Consider the following 20,136-nt stretch of genomic DNA (forward strand, 5'->3'; position numbering starts at 1 on the left):
TTTTCTTACATACTTTATTAAAAATCTCGAAATCCGAAACTGTCAAATTGTTTGAATATGAAAAAAAGTCACAATTTAAAAGCTAGTGAAATGGGCTATTTAGAGGGTTGGTATAGTTTGTCAAGGGACTGTCTCATTTCAAACATAGACAGAGAGAATCATACTACCTTTGTCTTACAGCTATAAGGATATATAATAAGTTACCAAATAACATAGTCACAAGAAAAATTACAATTGTTCTACAAAAGCATTAAGTCACTATTACAACAAAAGTGGTATCTATTACTCCCTAAACGAATTCTACACTGACATTTTTGAATAAATAAATAATAAATAAATAAATATTATAGCACATTTTTACACAGATTGACTAAGTCCCACGGTAAGCCTAAGGAGGCTTGTGTTATGGGTACTCAGACAACGATATATTAATATATAAATACTTAAATACATAGAAAACACCCATGACTCAGGAACAAATATCTGTGCTCATCACACAAATAAATGCCCTTACCGGGATTCCAACCCAGGACCATCGGCTTCACAGGCAGGGTCACTACCCACTAGGCCAAACCGGTCGTCGAATAAATAATAAAATTGTGCAAATTAAAATAATGAATATAAAAATGTAAATTTGAGTTAAGTAATGTAATCAGAATCAGAAACGTATGTTAAAATAATGACAAAATTTGCATGTTTCACTATTAGCATAGAGTAACTTATACTAGAGCGGTACTGTCATAGTAAATTTTGTAACCCCAGTAAATTCACTGCCATCTGTCGACACACTTTAAAACTAAAAATGAAGATTTATAAAAATACGATACAATGTATTTAAATATAGATAAATGAATTTTTTTATTTGCATTAATTATTTTTATGATTTTGACCCATGTTCTTTCACTGATATGCGTTAAAATTGTTAAATAACAAACGAAACCGTCAACGCCATCTATACGACTGTAGGCCAAAACTGGTAGCGCCCTCTGAACGAGAATCAAATTTTCTTTATTTTCGAGGCACGTTTTTTCCTTAGACTGTATCCATCTATTACGGAGTTATATCTATCTTTGCTATTAGGTATACCTATGTTAAGTATAGGATTAAGTAGTGTGTAAGTACCAAAGATAGATATAACTCCGTAATAGATGGACACAGTCTAAGGAAAAAACGTGCCTCGAAAATCACGATAATTTGATTCTCGATCAGATGGCGCCACTAGTTTTGGCCAACTCTCGTATAGAGGGCGTTGACTGTCTCGTTTGTTATTTATAATTTAAACGCATACCAGTGAAAGAACATGGGTCAAAATCATATAAAAATAATGAATGAAAATAAAAAAACCATTTATCCATATTTAAATACATTGTATCGTATTTTTATAAATCTTCATTTTTAGTTTTAAAGTATGTCGATAGATGGCAGTGAATTTACAGTGGTTACAAAATTTACTATGACAGTACCGCTCTATCTTATTATATCCTCATTGGTAAGTACCTATGTTGCTATGCCCTGACGGGTGCATGTTGTAACCTAAACTACAAAAAGACCTATTGTAACACATGTATGCAATAAACGATATTATATGATATGATATGATACACTAGTACTAGCACCCAAAAGAAAAGGATGAGTATAGTTTTCTTTGTTCCTATTTACTGACAATATTTGCTTGACCAACTATATTTATGTATGTAAGTGTCTAAGCTACCTCTTTACGCCAAATTGGCTGGACAGATTACAAATATTTTTGGTAGGTATTAACACTGGTAGCTGAGTGATACTTTTTAGATAGATACTATTAAAGGGGCCCACTGACTATCATTCCGCCGGACGATATCGGCCTGTCAGTTGGAACAAAAATTTGACAGTTCCGAACAACTGACAGGCAGATATCGTCCGGCGGACTGATAGTCAGTGGGCCCCTTTACTGTTACTAAGATTTCGCTGTCCGTCTGTCACCAGGCTGTGTCTCATAAACCGTGATAGCTAGACAGTTGAAATTTTTACAGATGATGTATTTCTGTTACCGCTATAGCAAGAAATACTAAAAAACAGAATAAAATAAATATTTAAGGGGGCTTCCATACAACAAACGTGATTTTTTTGCCGTTTTCAAAGATAATAATGGTACGGCACCCTACGTGCGCGAGTCCGACTCGCACTTGGCCGGTATTTACATTTAGTCAATATGCATATGTAGTGACACGAAACCTTTCGATCACGGGTCCAACTCGCACTTGACTGTTCTCCACATTTTAAATAGGTATGCGGAAAAAGTTTGCATATATCAACATTTTTAAAATGAAAACAACCTGGCAATTCAGAGTATTGACATAATAGTCCCCTTAAAAGTTGACACAATATGTTTACTGTCATTCATTGTCAACAAACTGTAAAATTATTTATGTATTTTCGTACATGTTTTAAGTGTTGCGGATATTACCTATGTTGCCCTCAAAATAGTTATTTATTATACAAGGGTGCAAAGTTGTATTTTACCCGCGAGTGTGGAATTGAAACACGAGCAAGCGAAAGGATTCTATAGTTGAACCACGAGCGAAGCGAGTGGTTCTAAAATAGAATCCTGAGCGTAACGAGTGTTTCAACACACGAGAAGTAAAATATATTTGCACCCGTGTGTAACACAAAACTTTTCCCCTCACTATAGCCAGAAAAGTGCAACACCCACAGGCGTTAGATCATCTTCATCACTGGAATAACTAATTTTTTTACGATAATACGATATTATAACAGAAAACTCTGGAAGTTGTGTATTGTATGTTCGACTCAACTTGTGCGTTCAGAATTACATTCAACATCATTAAAAAAAACAAAAGTTTCTTATGTAATTCAAGGTTTATGACTTAAAATCATTAAATAAATCTAAATTTGGTATTTTTTATTAATTTCTCAAACCATTTATTCATGATAATTAATATCGAACGAACCATTATTATGAGCGTTTTACGTTTTGTTATCTGTCAAAAGCTACTTAAACACGCTCTATCCAAGATCAAATTACTTTCCCCACTAGTGGATAAAATGCGTTTTTCCCCGCTTGTATTAAAGGATAAAAGACAGCTTTCCGAGCTAGTGAGGGGAAAATAATATTTCATCATGCTGAACAACTTACTACAGTTTTGAGTGCAATTCATGTTTATTATTATTTGGTCACCTTGACATCTTGAGTCAAAATAGGGATCACATGTCACGTGGTCAAACTCACAAATTAACTTTATTAAATTAATTTTTCAGTACTTTTTCAGAAAAAAATTAAAAATCCAGGAGTTTTATGCAAGTCTCCAGCATGAGACGAATCTAATGACATATCATTTATCAAATTTCAACTTTCTAGCTATCACGGTTCCTGAGATACAGCCTGGTGACAGACAGACAGACGGACAGCGGAGTCTTAGTAATAGATCCCGTTTTTAACCTTTTGGGAACGGAACCCTAAAAATTGTAACTATTATCATAGAGTAACTGATACTAGAGCGTTACTGTCATAGTAAATTTTGTAACCCCAGTAAATTCACTGCCATCTGTCGACACACTTTAAAACTAAAAATGAAGATTTATAAAAATACGATAGAATGTATTTAAATATAGATAATGATTTTTTTTATTTGCATTAATTATTTTTATGATTTTGACCCATGTTCTTTCACTGATATGCGTTAAAATTGTTAAATAACAAACGAAACCGTCAACGCCATCTATACGACAGTAAGCCAAAACTAGTAGCGCCCTCTGAACGAGAATCAAATTTTCTTGATTTTCGAGGCACGTTTTTTCCTTAGACTGTATCCATCTATTACGGAGTTATATCTATCTTTGCTATTATTTATGAAATCATGAACAACATTATTTTTCTAATTCTATAAAAACTAATTATAGTACTGATTTTGAAAGAAAAGTTCAACATTTCATGCCATTATTTAATGGAAAACTTATTAAAAGCATCAGAGTTGAGAATACGCACACAATAAGTCATATTTCTGTAGTTCTAGTGAAAAAGGGTACACGTCTCGGGCAGCGCAGTTGTAAAAGAGCGTAAGTTCCTTCCACGCCCTTTAACACCTAACAAAGATAGATATAACTCTGTAATAGATGGATACAGTCTAAGGAAAAAACGTACCTCGAAAATCAAGAAAATTTGATTCTCGTTCAGAGGGCGCTACTAGCTTTGGCCTACTGTCGTATAGATGGCGTTGACGGTTTCGTTTGTTATTTAACAATTTTAACGCATATCAGTGAAAGAACATGGGTCAAAATCATAAAAAATAATTAATGCAAATAAAAAAAATCATATATCCATATTTAAATACATTCTATCGTATTTTTATAAATCTTCATTTTTAGTTTTAAAGTGTGTCGACAGATGGCAGTGAATTTACTGGGGTTATAAAATTTACTATGACAGTACCGCTCTAGTATAAGTTATGGATAGTATAGAAAGGATGCCAATCTCTTATGGCAGAATTGTTGCAAAAGTGACCGCTTTCAACTTTAAATAATAGTCCCTAATCTCTCCGGTGGCGCTAGTTAGTATAAGTTACTCTATGCACCTAAGCATCGTGAAACTTGTACCCTTTTTCACTAGGGACACAGATTTATGTATATGAATCGAATTTTTCCAAAACTAAAGTTTCCTTCACTTCCCGTGACATTAACTTGAAATTTAAGCTTTTCCATCTTTTTAAAACTTATCGCTATATGCACACGTTTAATACTACAAAATAAGTTAATTTGTGCAATTTTCAATCAAAAGGTTACTTATTGTCGGTTGTCAGTAAGGCGCTATTTCCATATAGCTTTAATTTGAAATCAACCTTATCGACAAGCGACAATGTGGTACCTTTTGGTCGAAAACGTCACATATTAGGTGCAATTAGTGTGACAGTAGAGACGGGCTCACTAGAACTGCATCATGGTCTTAATGTCCTTCACAATCATCTCCAGGAATAACCGCTGCGTTGACTGCATCTGGAATAATACTTTTATTAGTTACTAGCTTTTGCCCGCGACCAGTGCTATGGAACTCTCCGCGCGAGCTCGGATTTATACCTACGACTCGCTTCCCGCCGGCGGGACTCAAGCTAGCCAGTTGGTTGCCACACGCACGTCACCGCGCGCTGTCATGCCAAAGAAATGTCTTCGTCACAGACAATACAAATAAAAAAATATAGTTTTTTCCTCTTTCAACGGATGAGGAAAAGTAAGTAGACCTTCTCAATATAGGTACTTACACCTACTATTATTAGTTTTACCAGGGGGTGTCACTGGGCAGTTTAGGTATATTTGGCCGGCGCACCGCCCGGGCAGGTGTATGGCAGTGGGCTGCCGCTCGGCTCGCACGATAGTCGTGTCACGTGGCGCTCGCGCAAAATTGAAAATACGCAATGGCTTCGAAACCTAAATCGCGATCTAATCTGTAATATGTATAAAAGATAATGTTCTGTTTACGGATGTCTGAATAAACGGAAGAACAAGGAAGCAGCAAAAACATATTTTTTAAATTCCGGACTATATTGACCGACATATTTTCAAAATAAGTACTTCTGTGGCATACCTAATACTTCCGTGAGAATCAGACATACTATCTCCGGCTAAAAAAACTATGTTTACAGAATCAACGTTTGTAATTCCTACATATTTATCTTAAAAATAATAAATCAGTAGGTATAGGTACAAAAACTTGTGGCGTGACAACCCCGTGCCGACACTCGCAGCTCGGTCATAAAACTGCGGCGCGCAAAGAAGATTCACGGTTCGTGCGCGGTTATAAGTTTCAATTTAGCTTGCAGGCGGCGAGTGTAGGTATAATTTTGTACCTAAATCTGGCTTTTGTGAAGGAGTGAATTTTCTGTACGGTAGTACTATTAGTTATTCTGTGATACATATGTAAATCGTGTGACAATGCAATATTATGGTACCATCGAGCTGGTCTGATGATGAAGACAGGAGGTGGCCATAGGAACTCTGTGATAAAACAACGCAACCTAATTGTGTTTGGGGTTTTTAGAATTGTCTCGATGAGTATTAGTTGTCTGTGGAAAAAAAGTACAGTCAGCGATAAAAGCTTGTACCAAAAATTAAATTTTTGCCAAAAACTTATTTTATAATGGTAGCAGAAATTTGATCAGTGTGTGTGTTATCCAGGAGTTATTTCAGCGTAATCTCTAGTTCACAGGGTTCATTACACAGATTTAATATATACGCTAGATGACGCAAATACCACGATTTGTATTGAAAACAAGCGTGCCGACTTTTTCATACGAAATTTACGCATAATATGGACCCGGGTATGTCCTTAAACTGCGTCCGGAGCCGGAACCGGATATGTCCTTAAACTACGTCCAAAAGAGAGGTATGGGCACTGTGAATGACATCTCGCTTTGTGTGGTAGGGCACAGGCCAGCAGATGTCATTCCAGATCTAGAGCAGAGCCCAACTGGGGAGGTACCTCCACCTTACAGAAAACCGCAGCCAAATAACACTAGACCCTACTAATAGTGTTGTGTTCCTGCCGGTGAGTAAGGTTGCCAGAGCTCGAGGGAGAGGAGTGTTAGGGTCGGCAACGCGCATGTAACACCTCTGGAGTTGCAGGCGTACATAGGCTACGGAGACTGCTTAACATCAGGGCCGTATGCTTGATTGCCACCGACGTGGTTTAAAGAAAAAAAAATATCATTTTAAAATTACTTATCTGTGATAGGAAATATGTTCGTGCCTCTGGGTGCTCGGAATTTTTAGGCTGTTCCAGTTAATTATCACGCAACGAGGCATTTTTTAAGTTTTCACGGAGGTCCAGCTGCAACAACTGACGCGCGTGGACTGTAAAGAGCGACGGTCAACCTCGACGCTTGGTCGGGGTTCGGACACGCCGAGTGGATGCATTTGCGTCTTAGAAGTTCATTACATACCTCGTTGATCAGTCGTTGCACGTGTGTGTGTCTCGTTCGAGCCCGCGCTGAGCCGATGCTGCGAACACTACTCCAGCAAGCAGTTTTCTGTACGACAATAGGGTATTCTACAATTATTTGTGGCAAAGATAGATATAACTCCGTAATAGATGGATACAGTCTAAGGAAAAAACGTGCCTCGAAAATCACTAAAATTTGACTCTCGATCAGATGGCGCCACTAGTTTTGGCCTACACTCGTATAGAGGGCGTTGACTGTTTCGTTTGTTATTTATAATTTTAACGCATACCAGTGAAAGAACATGGGTCAAAATCATATAAAAATAATTAATGCAAATAAAAAAATCATTTATCCATATTTAAATGCATTTTATCGTATTTTTATAAATATTTATTTTTAGTTTTAAAGTGTGTCGACAGATGGCAGTGAATTTACTGGGGTTACAAAATTTACTATGACAGTACCGCTCTAGTATAAGTTACTCTGTTTGTGGTATTTTCTATAAAAAGGGACCTTATTGTCGATGGCGCTTACGCCATTATGAACGATGCTCCGATATAAATACAATGCCGCGCGACGCTGTGCGGCGTAAGCGCTATCGACAATAAGGTCCCTTTTCATAGAAAATGCCCCATTTTATGACTGGTATCAGTCGATCAGGTTTGTTTTGAGGATCAAATGTCTGTATAGATCGCGAGAAAGGCGCAACTTTCGTCAGTCAGCCTCCCGGGCGAAATCTCGTATAGCGGTTAACGGCTATGTATGATGAACCCTAGTGAACGTCAGCTGCCGCTCCGTTGGTAAGTTGAGGAATGGCAGCCACCGAAACGCGTGACACGGTCTTTCCACCGCGATACAACAGGCTGACGATTCGTTTTATTAACAATAGCATCTAAACTATCATCTGACAAAGTATCAAGCGGGAGGTGATGGCAAAAAATTTTTTATAGACTATTTGCAGCCATTCCTCAACCCATCAACGGAGCGGCGGCTGGCGTTCACGAGGGTTCATCATACATAGCCGTTAACCACCATACGAGTTTTCGCCCGGGAGGCGATTGGTCATGGAAATCTGTTCCTGACCCGCGGTCTAGTACGAGACACATTGTCATAAAGCAATACAAAAGCATAGAGTAACTTATACTAGAGCGGTACTGTCATAGTAAATTTTGTAACCCCAGTAAATTCACTGCCCAGGGACCGGACAACCCTTTCCGCGATAAAACCCTTTCAATGGGCGACACTTAAACACGGCTAACACATTGAAAGACTTTCCCTTTTGAACTGCAAGCCCATTCATACCCTTACCTTTGACTAACCCTTACCGAAAAGCTAACCAAAAATAAGGCTAGCTCTTAATAAGGGTTACCCTTATCTTTAAGCGCTTTTTATAAAGGTTTCCCTTTGCGTGAAAGAGACAGGATTAGTATATATCTACGGTAGTGTATGAAAAGGAAAGAAAATACGTGCCTAGTCAAAGAACGCCGCCGTCGCCGCCGACGATCGCTCGGATTCGAAGTAATGTGTGCTTTATGAACAAGGTAGACGTCTTAAATTAGCACGCTTATATGCTAAAAGGGAAGCCCTTTATAAGGCTAACCCTTATAAGCAATATGCAAGGTGTTGGTGAGCGGATGATAAGGGTCTTGTAAGGGTATTTGGGCTACCGATTACTCAAATGTGGTAGCTTTATATAAGGGTTTTTAAAACCAAAACAAAGGGTTTCGTCTGGCAAAGGGTATGGTGAGTTAAGCCTTATGCAATACCCTTTTAAAACCCCGATAAGGGATAGCGGGCCGGTCCCTGTCACTGCCATCTATCGACACACTTTAAAACTAAAAATTAAGATTTATAAAAATACGATAAAATGTATTTAAATATGGATAAATGATTTTTTTTATTTGCATTAATTATTTTTATGATTTTGACCCATGTTCTTTCACTGATATGCGTTAAAATTGTTAAATAACAAACGAAACCGTCAACGCCATCTATACGACAGTAGGCCAAAGCTAGTAGCGCCCTCTGATCGAGAATCAAATTTTCTTGATTTTCGAGGCACGTTTTTTCCTTAGACTGTATCCATCTATTACGGAGTTATATCTATCTTTGACAAAAGTGACAGAGATGTTAGATAACGAGATTTCGATTTTCTTGTTTCGCGATAGATTTGTGGTAGTGGCGCCCCCTACGCAGAGTTTCGCGTAATATTCCCTATTGCCTGTAATTGTTTGCAAATACATACCTGGTGCCTTCTATAGATCTGACGAGCTTGGTGTGATGCCCGCGCGGAGGTAGCGCCCTGTAATAATATAATGTATTAAAATTCAGTCTGACATAATGAAGGGCATTAAAATACGTGCTCTTTTTATGAAATTCGCTTCGCTCGTTTCACAAATCTACGCTGTGCGGTGTAAGCGCCATCGACAATAAGGTCCCTTTTCATAGAAAATGCCCCAAATTACGGCCCACGAACTCCTTTTAGCTCGCAGAAAGAAAGCAGAGAAAAAGCACAGAAAGGAGAGCCTAAGAAAGTAGATCTCGGATGGAAAAGTTCGTGATTTTTTGTTCGCACCTGTCATTCTAATACATTTTTCTTGGAGTACCTGTGTTGCTGCAAGAGATCAAGCTGCCCGCCCAGCGTGAACCCGCGCAGCGAGTCCAGCACGCCGCCCAGCAGTCCATCACGGATCAGCTGGTCCACGTAGCGGGTCACATATTTCACTATGTCCTCCCGGGCATTTGTTGACCTGGGGAGGAAAGGACCATTACAGTTACAAAGTTACGTCTTAAGAGACTTAATAAATATTAGGAGACATCTTACACAGATCAACCTAGCCCCAAACCACAGAATAAGTAATAGTATTATCATACAGAACGGCCACGCACCGCCCCGCCCCGACTCGAATTACCTCGCCCCGCGACAGAAATCTGGCGGACTTCTGGCGTACTCTCAGTACTATTTTGTCTATTTTTAAGCAACTTACTCACACTATGACGCACGACGCGTGTACGGACGTGCCGTTCACACATAGAAACGCGAGTGATTTTTGATGTATAGCGTGTCCGCCCTGTGCCCAAACTAAGCAAAGCTTGTACTATGGGTGCTAGGCGACGATATACATACTTATATATAAATACATATATACATAGAATACACCCATGACTCAGGAATAAATATTTCTGTTCATCACACAAATAAATGCCCTTACCGGGGTTGAACCCCGGACCATCGGCTTCGCAGGCAGGGTCACTCACACGTCAGGATAAATTATTCTGTTTTTAGTATTTGTTGTTATAGCGGCAACAGAAATACATGATCCTCCTTCGTCCGTCTGTATCTCATGAACCGTGATAGACAGTTGAAATTTTCACAGGTGATATGATGTATATCTGTTGCAGCTATAAAAACAAATACTAAAAAGGTACGGAACCCTCGAGTGGGAGTGACTCGCACTTGTGCGGTTTTTATAGTAGACCAAATCACAGAATAACTAATAGTACTACCGTACAGAAGATTCACTCCTTCACAAAAGCCAGATTTAGGTATAAAATTATACCTACACTCACCGCCTGCAAGCAAATTTGAAACTTAGAACCGCGCATGAACCGTGAATCTTCTTTGCGCGCCGCAGTTTTATGACCGAGCTGCGAGTGTCGGCACGGGGTTGTCTCTTGACAAGTATTTGTACCTATACCTACACTGATTTATTATTTTTAAGATAAATTAAATATGCAGGAATTACAAACGTTGATTCTGTAAACATAAAATTTTTAGCCGGAGATAGTATGTCTGATTCTCACGGAAGTAGGTATGCCACAGAAGTACTTATTCCTTTGAAAATATGTCGGTCAATATAGTCCGGAATTAAAAAAAAATGTTTTTTCTGCTTCCTTGTACAGTTCCTTGTATTTATTCAGACATCCGTATACAGAACATTATCTTTTATACAGATTAGATCGCGATTTAGGTTTCGAAGCCATTGCGTATTTACAATTTTGCGCGAGCGCTACGTGACACGACTATCGTGCGAGCCGAGCGGCAGCCCACTGCCATACACCTGCCCGGGCGGTGCGCCGGCCAAATATACCTAAACTGCGCAGTGACACCCCCCTGACCAAATCCCTTCGTGTAGACTCCAAAAGCTTACCAGCAGACTCCGTCTCGGGCTGTGAGCGTGTCTTTGAGGGCCTGCAGCAGCGCGCGGCGCCCGTCGTAGTACAGCAGCACGGCGAGCAGCCCCGCGCCAGCCCGGGGTGCCGCGGGCCCTGTCTCTGCGCCGTGTGGAGGAGCGAGAGCGCTAGGTACTCGTTCACGTTGAACATATCTGTGAGAATGAAGACGCCGTTTAAAAGCTGCGAGATTAAATTTAAAAGTGAAATGCCCGCTGCTCATATTGCCCGTGCTGAGATTGCCGTCCGAGGCAGTTGTTTTTACCAAATAGAATTGTTGAAAGTATCGGCAAAGATAGATATAACTCCGTAATAGATGGATACAGTCTAAGGAAAAAACGTGCCTCGAAAATCAAGAAAATTTGATTCTCGTTCAGAGGGCGCTACTAGTTTTGGCCTACAGTCGTATAGATGGCGTTGACGGTTTCGTTTGTTATTTAACAATTTTAACGCATATCAGTGAAAGAACATGGGTCAAAATCATAAAAATAATTAATGCAAATAAAAAAAATCATTTATCTATATTTAAATACATTTTATCGTATTTTTACAAATCTTCAATTTTAGTTTTAAAGTGTGTCCACAGATGGCAGTGAATTTACTGGGGTTACAAAATTTACTATGACAGTACCGCTCTAGTATGTAATAATAAGCTACAATGCGTAAATAGACGGGTCCACACAGGACGAGACGTCTCACGAGGAAATTATTGCGCGAAGCAGCTCGGTTGGTGGAGACGAGACGTGCCTCGCCCAAGGCATTGCGGCCGCGAGTGCTTTTGCCTCGACCGAGGCACGTCTACACAGAGCGAGCTGCTTCGCGCGGCAATTTCCTCGCGAGACGGCTCGTTCTATGTGGACTCTTATAACCAAAAGTTCCAGTGATAATTTCGCGTAAAGTGACGTCACGCGTCACGTGATGCTCAATCATGACTTTTTTTTTAATGATGAATAGGCAGACGTTTGACCACGATCCCACCTGATGGTAAGTGATGATGCGGTCTACGGTGGAGCAGGCTTACCTATGAGATACCTATTTACTCTTGCCTTGAAAAGCCCCAGATTGTACTCATGCGGAAACACAGACTCGGGCAGATTGTTCGACTCCTTGGCAGTTCGTATAAGAAATGTGGAAGCAAAACGCTTCGTGCGTATTTTTGGAGTTCCTACCATGAAGCGATGCCGGAGTGCCGTTTGTCTTGTAGTCCGATGGTAAAAATGGGATGGAGGAATAAGGTTGTGCAGTTCCTCGGCACACTCTCCGAAATGTATCCTGTAAAAGATCGACAGGCTGGCAACCTTGCGACGATGCTCCAGACTTTGGATTCGAGCATTCGTCAGATTGCTGTCATTGATGATTCTCTTGGCCCTCCTCTCAACTGACTCGAGCGCTGGTATTTTGCAGAGCCATCCCACAGACGAGAACAGTATTCTACACACGATCGGAATTGTGCTTGATAAAGGTAAGTACTTATTTGTAAGCAACAAAGTGGTACTATTTCTTCTTATTTAATGTAGTTTAGAAATATGTGCCATTTTCAACCAAAAGGGTACTTATTGTCACTTGTCAGTAAGACGCTATTTCCTTATAACTTCAATTTGAAATCAACCTTATCGCCAAGCGACGATGTGGTACCTTTAGGTTGAAAACGTCACATATAATGGTACCTAAGACATTATAAAACAGTATTATATATTAGTGTAGGGGGAGGTAGAAAAGGGAGTTGGAAGGGGCAGACCTCGGCGGACTTTCTCTGATCAGATCGGGGAAATCCTGAAGAAAGGCCAGGTCAAGAGCACCCTAAACCGGCGAGCGTGTATGAGGAATGTTATGAAAGTGAAGGAAGCGAAAGAGGTATGTCAGGATCGTAGCAAGTGGAAATCCGTGGTCTCTGCCTACCCCTCCGGGAAATAGGCGTGATTATATGTATGTATGTATTATATATTAGAGTATTTTGAGCATGATTATGATTACAATATAGTTTGTTTTCGTATTTAAATTGCACCACCTCAAAAAAGTAAAAACCATGTACAATAATACAAAATGCACGGGTCACAACATGTTTACATTTTTTCCATGAATACCAGTATGCAACATGTTGCAATGAAACTTTAAATTGCATGCATGGCATGTAAGGCAATAATTTGGGGCATTTTCTATGAAAAGGGACCTTAATAACAATGGCGCTTACGCCGCACAGCGTCGCGCGGCTTTGTATTTATATCGGAGCATCGTTAATAATGGCGTAAGCGCCATTGACAATAAGGGACCTTTTAATATAAAATATCACATTTGGTTACATTAAAACAGAGTAATAATAACTAACGACCCGCCCCGGCTTCGCACGGGTGCAACGCTGATGTAATACATATAAACCTCCCTCTTGAATCACTATCTATTAAAAAAAAATCGCATCAAAATCCGTTGCGTAGTTTTAAAGATCTAAGCATACATAAGGACGGACAGACAGACAGCAGGAAGCGACTTTGTTTTATACTATGTAGTGATATTTATTATTTATTTATTTATTTTAAACTTTATTGCACAAGAACAAGTAAAAAAGGCGGACTTAATGCCTTGAGGCATTCTCTACCAGTCAACCACTGGGCCAAACGGAAATTGTTAAGGTGGGTGCAGTGCGATGCGAAAAAAAATATTTCTAAATATAAATTCTGATACTAACTAACGCCAATATACAAACTAGTAATATTTATATACTATAATACCTTTATAAACTACATATGATATGGAGAATCAATAGATATGGATATGGTTTTAGGAATATATTATGAAACACAAAATATAAATAAATATTATCTAATATTATCTTAATTTTAATATAATAATTTCATGTACTAATATTATAATTTGACGACCGGTCTGGCCTAGTGGGTAGTGACCCTGCCTGTGAAGCCGATGGTCCTGGGTTCGAATCCCGGTAAGGGCATTTATTTGTGTGATGAGCACAGATATTTGTTCCTGAGTCTTGGGTTATTTCTATGTATTTATGTATTTGTATATTATATATATCGTTGTCTAAGTACCCACAACACAAGCCTTCTTGAGCTTACTGTGGGACTTTGTCAATCTGTGTAAGAATGTCCTATATTTATTTATTTATTTATAATGTAATATGATACTAAGTTGTTCAAAATAAATGAATTATTAATTTATTTATTATTATATGGACATTCTTACACAAATTGACAAAGTCCCACACTAAGCTCATGGTACTCAGACAACATAATATACAAATACTTAAATACATAGAAAACATCCATGACTCGGGAACAAATATCTGTGTTCATCACACAAATAAATACCCTTACCGGGATTCGAACCCAGGACCATCTGCTTCATAGGCAGGGTCACTACCCAAGTACCCACTAGGCCAGACCCGTCATCCATACGGGTCCAGTCCCAGGTAGCAGTGACGTCAGTGACCTTATAATGACGTCATTTATACGTCATAATGACGTAGCGGACGTCATAATGACGTCTAAATGCTACCTGGGGTGGGTCCATATGTGAACATTGTATAAAATAAATATTTCCTATTTACCTTCATTGTGCTAGTGACCTCATCAAGGAAGTTCAGCTAATCAACTGTATAAAAAAGCTTTCCTAATTAGCGATCCTACAAGCTCATTAAGGAGATAACTTAGAGGATAAATAAACAACATTGATTTTGCCGTTACAATCTACGCTTTGCCATTTCTCTACAAAAATAAACTGAACGGGACTAATTGGCCCGTAACAAGGTCAGCGCCAACGGAAATGTGCAGGGAAAAAACGCAAATACAAAAAAAAATTCGTAAAACAACGTGAAAATTTGTGTCAAAAATAGAACCTCTCAAAAATATCACGGCCATGTTTATAGTTAAACATAAAGCATAATAATAAATACTCAAATGCATGGCAGCAACGCAATGTGCTAGTATGTAGTAGAATGTAAATATACGGAATAATGCTAAAATATGCAATGATATCAAGTATTTATCTCGCATCAACTAAATACCGCCAAATAGCTACAGGTTATGTTCAACACGAAACTTACCTTCATTGATGTCCATTTTGTTGAATCGGTACTCAATTTGATTTTCACAATTAAGGCCACTACACAATTTTTTATGGAATATCATCGGAAAATAGGCTACTAAAGCTTGGTTGGTTCAACTTTTGTGAATCTTGTATAACTTTTGTAAATCTTGTATTTGACATTGACAACCCCACCCAAAGAGTATTTTTTTTTTAATCATTTATGGCTTGGATACGAGTAAGTAAGTAAGTAAGTAAATATTCTTTATTGCACCAAAATTATACATTTTACAGTCCTTTAAGCCAAGTCTTTATTTTGCTATTTTTAAAACACTTCATTTAAAGGGTTAAATGGCAGAGAATGCACTAGTAATTCTGTTAATACCTTTCACTTTAAATCTTCAATGCTGTATTTTTGATATACTTGTATAACGGAACGTAACTGTCAACAGTGTCAACATTTTTGAATTTTTAAGAATATCGGTGAGGCGGCGGGGGACATTATTATCAAACACTTCACCAAAGAGCATATAATCACTACGTTCTACACTTCACTTAATTCACTTGCAAGGATGAGTCTTTGAAACGCAAACACTTGGCATTTAAATATAAGGTGTTCAACATCTGCAACTCTACCATTCTGGCAGTGAGGACATGTACCATCGGCTATAATCGAAAATCTAGCTAAGTGCGTTGGTGCACAGTTGTGACCAAACCTCAATCTATTGATGGTGGTAATAAAACTACGACTTCCCATCTTTATCTTCTCATACCAAGGCTTTCCAGGTAAGTCGGTTTGAATACTAGCGTACCATCTTCCTTTTATCTCTCTATCTTTGGTCCATAAATCTATCCACATCTTCACAACATCAGTCTTAACAGAAGCTTGACAATACCTAAATAAGCAGCTTTGTCTGCAACTTCATTCCCTGTTGTACCAGTATGGGATGGAATCCACATAAAATTTATATTTACATTATTATTTTTCAATTGTAATAACATCTTTTTAATTTTGTTCAAAATAAAATTATCTTTATAATGCAATTGATTATTCTGTAATCCATAAATTAAGCTAAGTGAATCAGTGAAAATAAAGAAATGTTTATATTCTGACACTCTTATTATAGCTTTCAGGGCTTCAAATACAGTATATGCTTCAGCCGTAAATATGGAACATAAATCATGCAATCTAAAGCTCTGTACAAATTTAGTCTGAGGATCATACTAAATTCACTGCCATCTGTCGACACACTTTAAAACTAAAAATAAATATTTATAAAAATACGATAAAATGTATTTAAATATGGATAAATGATTTTTTTATTTGCATTAATTATTTTTATATGATTTTGACCCATGTTCTTATATGATATGCGTTAAAATTGTTAAATAACAAACGAAACCGTCAACGCCATCTATACGACAGTTGGCCAAAGCTAGTAGCGCCCTCTGAACGAGAATCAAATTTTCTTGATTTTCGAGGCACGTTTTTTCCTTAGACTGTATCCATCTATTATGGAGTTATATCTATCTTTGTTTATATATAGTAGTGTGACTACTTATAAACACAAATCAAAATATTTAAAAAAATAATTTGATTTGTTCCCAAAGTTGAAGTTTATAAACACTTGATAAACACTTACAATACTCATAAAGTCACCCTTCTGCTTTCTATATTCTCTGTGACCCTCGGAAATGGGGTGAACGGGTGTTAGACAGTGTAGGAATAGATTGACACCCGAGTTTAATACACATCTAACTTACAAAACGTCATAACTGCCACCCGTTTCTTACTACATTACGACCTATTCTATGGGTAATGTATATTGTGTATTTTTTTTCAAAATTTTAGACCCAGTAATTTCGGAGATAAAGGGAGGCGGAATAGTCATTTTTTGGCTATTTTCTTTCATGCGAACGGCTCCTGCGGCTAAATGCGCATTAAATAGTGTTAATTGTACAAAAGTGATGACTAACAGTTATAAAAAGCCTATAATCATTGGTGACGAGACAATAGAGTACGTAAATAACTATATATACTTAGGTAAACAAGTCTCATTCTCAAAAACCAGCAACGATGAAGAGGTCAACAGAAGATCAGCTATAACCTGGAAGAAGTACTGGTCTCTGAAAGAAGTTCTGAAGGGAGACTACAGCATGACATTAAAAAAAGTGGTGAGTGACACTTGTCTCCTGCCATGTCTAGTCTACGGCTCACAAACATGGGTATACACCAACAAAGTGAAGGAAAAAATAAGAACTACGCAGAGAGCTATGGAGAGAAGTATGACGGGGCTGCGGAAAATATACAAAATAAGACACGCAAGAACTAGAGAAAAAACCAAGATAACCGACGCTCTTACCCATGCTCTCAAACTGAAATGGAACTGGGCTGGCCATGTAGCCCGCATGACAGACAAAAGATGGACCATACAAACCACAAAATGGAAGGGACCACACGGAAAACGCCCCACAGGCAGGCCGAAGAAACGCTGGTCTGAAGACATTACCCAAATAGCCGGAAAACACTGGATGGAGACAGGAGAGGATAGAGAAAGTTGGAAAAAACTGGAGGAGGCCTTCACCCAGAGAGGGATCCATAAAGACAAATAAAACAACTTGCTCAAAAAATACAAAAAACAAACATTAAGAAAGAATATGGAAGCAAAGGCAATAATAATAATAATAATTGTATTTTATTTCGTGCTTAGAGTTATGCATTGTATATTATTTGAGAAACGCTACGGTGTGACGGCAAAGTACCGTTACAAGATGGCGTCCCATACATTTGGCCTAACTTTCTATTCCATTTAAACACCTTGTAACTTTAATTTTCCGCTTAACAGAGCCTAGTATTCTATTCTATATGTTAAATGTTAGTGTTTTAACAGTTTTCCAAGTTATAGACTTGCCACTTAGTTTGCACCCGCCTTGTAACTCCGTTCTGGTAATGAATACCCACCAACTACTTTCTGCTCCCTTCCGCTTAGCTTAGCTAGATCATTGGGATTCATTCCGAGCGGCCATTTTACACAAGTGCCTAAGGATAGTCGTGATAAATTCCAGGGTGCAAGTTCCGGACAAGAAAACGTGGGCGGCGCGGTGTTCCTTGTTCGTTCCCGGCCGACCGCAGAGTACCCCAGCAGGGCTAGCACATGATAGGAGCGAGAGTATCTCGCCGCGACATAGACTACCCGTCCCTCTTTAATTCATACAGTTAGTAAAAGACGGGTAGTCTATATCGCGGCGAGATACTGTCGCGCCAATCATGTGCTCGGTCTACAGGACGCAGAGGCCTCCGTCCACAAGACAACAGCTAACCAGGGCACTTCCCCGATCGGTCCCCATCAACCTGGAACGGCAGCGGCGCGACCAGCCAGCGCGGCAGGAGAGTACCGTACCTACCACGGAACCAGATGGACTTTACCACGACCCTCGCTCGACAACGTTCCTTTTTTTTAAATAAATATTTTTTTGAAAGTGCCTGGGTGTTCTTATTACCGCCCAGCCTTACCCGCTTCAGTGGCAGTATAATTCACTTCCTGCAAATCTATTCCCAGTCCACTATAACTCGGATCTTTTTAAATCGAGAGTGAATAGACATCTTTTAGGTAAGCATGATCCATCCTAGACTGCATCGGCACTTACCTCAGGTGAGATTGCGGTCAAATGCTTGCCTTTTTAGGGTTCCGTACCCAAAGGGTAACAACGGGACCCTATTACTAAGACTCCGCTGTCCGTCTGTATGTCCGTCTGTCCGTCTATCCGTCTGTCTGTTTGTCACCAGGCTGTATCTCATGAACCGTGATAGCTAGACAGTTGAAATTTTCACAGATGATGTATTTCTGTTGCCGCTATAACAACAAATACTAAAAACAGAATAATATAAATATTTAAATGGGGCTCCCATACAACAAACGTGATTTTTTTGCTGTTTTTTCCATAATGCTACGGAACCCTTCGTGCGCGAGTCCGACTCGCACTTTTCGCACTCGCATTTAAAAATACAAACTATGCTGGCATCATCATAAAATGGTCGCTAATACGACTGTGTAGCGCCATCTACGTGTTGACTGTGTACTTGTGTATTGATGTAGTGCGTCAAGTGAACGCGAAGTGGCAGCGGCCGCGTCAGCCTCGACTTGATGAAACGCGTGCCCGACAGATGGCGCTAGTTGTCCTGCAGACCTTACTTATGAGCATGTTTGTTATTTATAATTTTAACGCATACCAGTGAAAGACATGGGTCAAAATCATATAAAAATAATTAATGCAAATAAAAAAATCATTAATCCATATTTAAATACATTTTATCGTATTTTTATAAATATTTATTTTTAGTTTTAAAGTGTGTCGACAGATGGCAGTGAATTTACTGGGGTTACAAAATTTACATGCTTATGAGCAAAGATAGATATAACTCCGTAATAGATGGATACAGTCTAAGGAAAAAACGTGCCTCGAAAATCAAGAAAATTTGATTCTCGGTCGGAGGGCGCTACTAGCTTTGGCCTACTGTCGTATAGATGGCGTTGACAGTTTCGTTTTTATTTAACAATTTTACCGCATATCAGTGAAAGAACATGGGTCAAAATCATATAAAAATAATCAATGCAAATAAAAAAATAATTTATCCATATTTAAATACGATTTAACGTATTTTTATAAATCTTCATTTTTAGTTTTAAAGTGTGTCGACAGATGGCAGTGAATTTACTGGGGGTTACAAAATTTACTATGACCATAGAGTAACTTATACTAGAGCGGTACTGTGATAGTAAATTTTGTAACCCCAGTAAATTCACTGCCATCTGTCGACACACTTTAAAACTAAAAATAAATATTTATAAAAATACGATAAAATGTATTTAAATATGGATAAATGATTTATTTATTTGCATTAATTATTTTTATGATTTTGACCCATGTTCTTTCACTGATATGCGTTAAAATTGTTAAATAACAAACGAAACCGTCAACGCCATCTATACGACAG

The 20,136-nt window shown here is 38.5% G+C and overlaps 1 protein-coding gene across 1 annotated transcript; it reads right to left on the minus strand.

Moving 5' to 3' along the window:
• Positions 1-4,852: 4,852 nt before the first annotated feature.
• On the minus strand, positions 4,853-11,863 carry LOC134755041 (nuclear pore complex protein Nup205). Its single transcript, XM_063691519.1, has 6 exons — positions 11,802-11,863; positions 11,081-11,257; positions 9,536-9,679; positions 9,175-9,231; positions 6,930-7,016; positions 4,853-4,989 (listed from the first exon to the last, which is right to left on the minus strand). The coding sequence occupies exons 1-5, from the start codon at positions 11,861-11,863 to the stop codon at positions 6,938-6,940; spliced, it is 519 nt and encodes a 172-aa protein (XP_063547589.1). The 3' UTR covers positions 4,853-4,989; positions 6,930-6,937.
• Between the last annotated feature and the right edge of the window lie 8,273 nt (positions 11,864-20,136).

This window comes from Cydia strobilella, chromosome Z (genome assembly GCF_947568885.1).
Source record: "Cydia strobilella chromosome Z, ilCydStro3.1, whole genome shotgun sequence".
In the NCBI taxonomy this organism is placed as follows: Eukaryota; Metazoa; Arthropoda; class Insecta; order Lepidoptera; family Tortricidae; genus Cydia; species Cydia strobilella.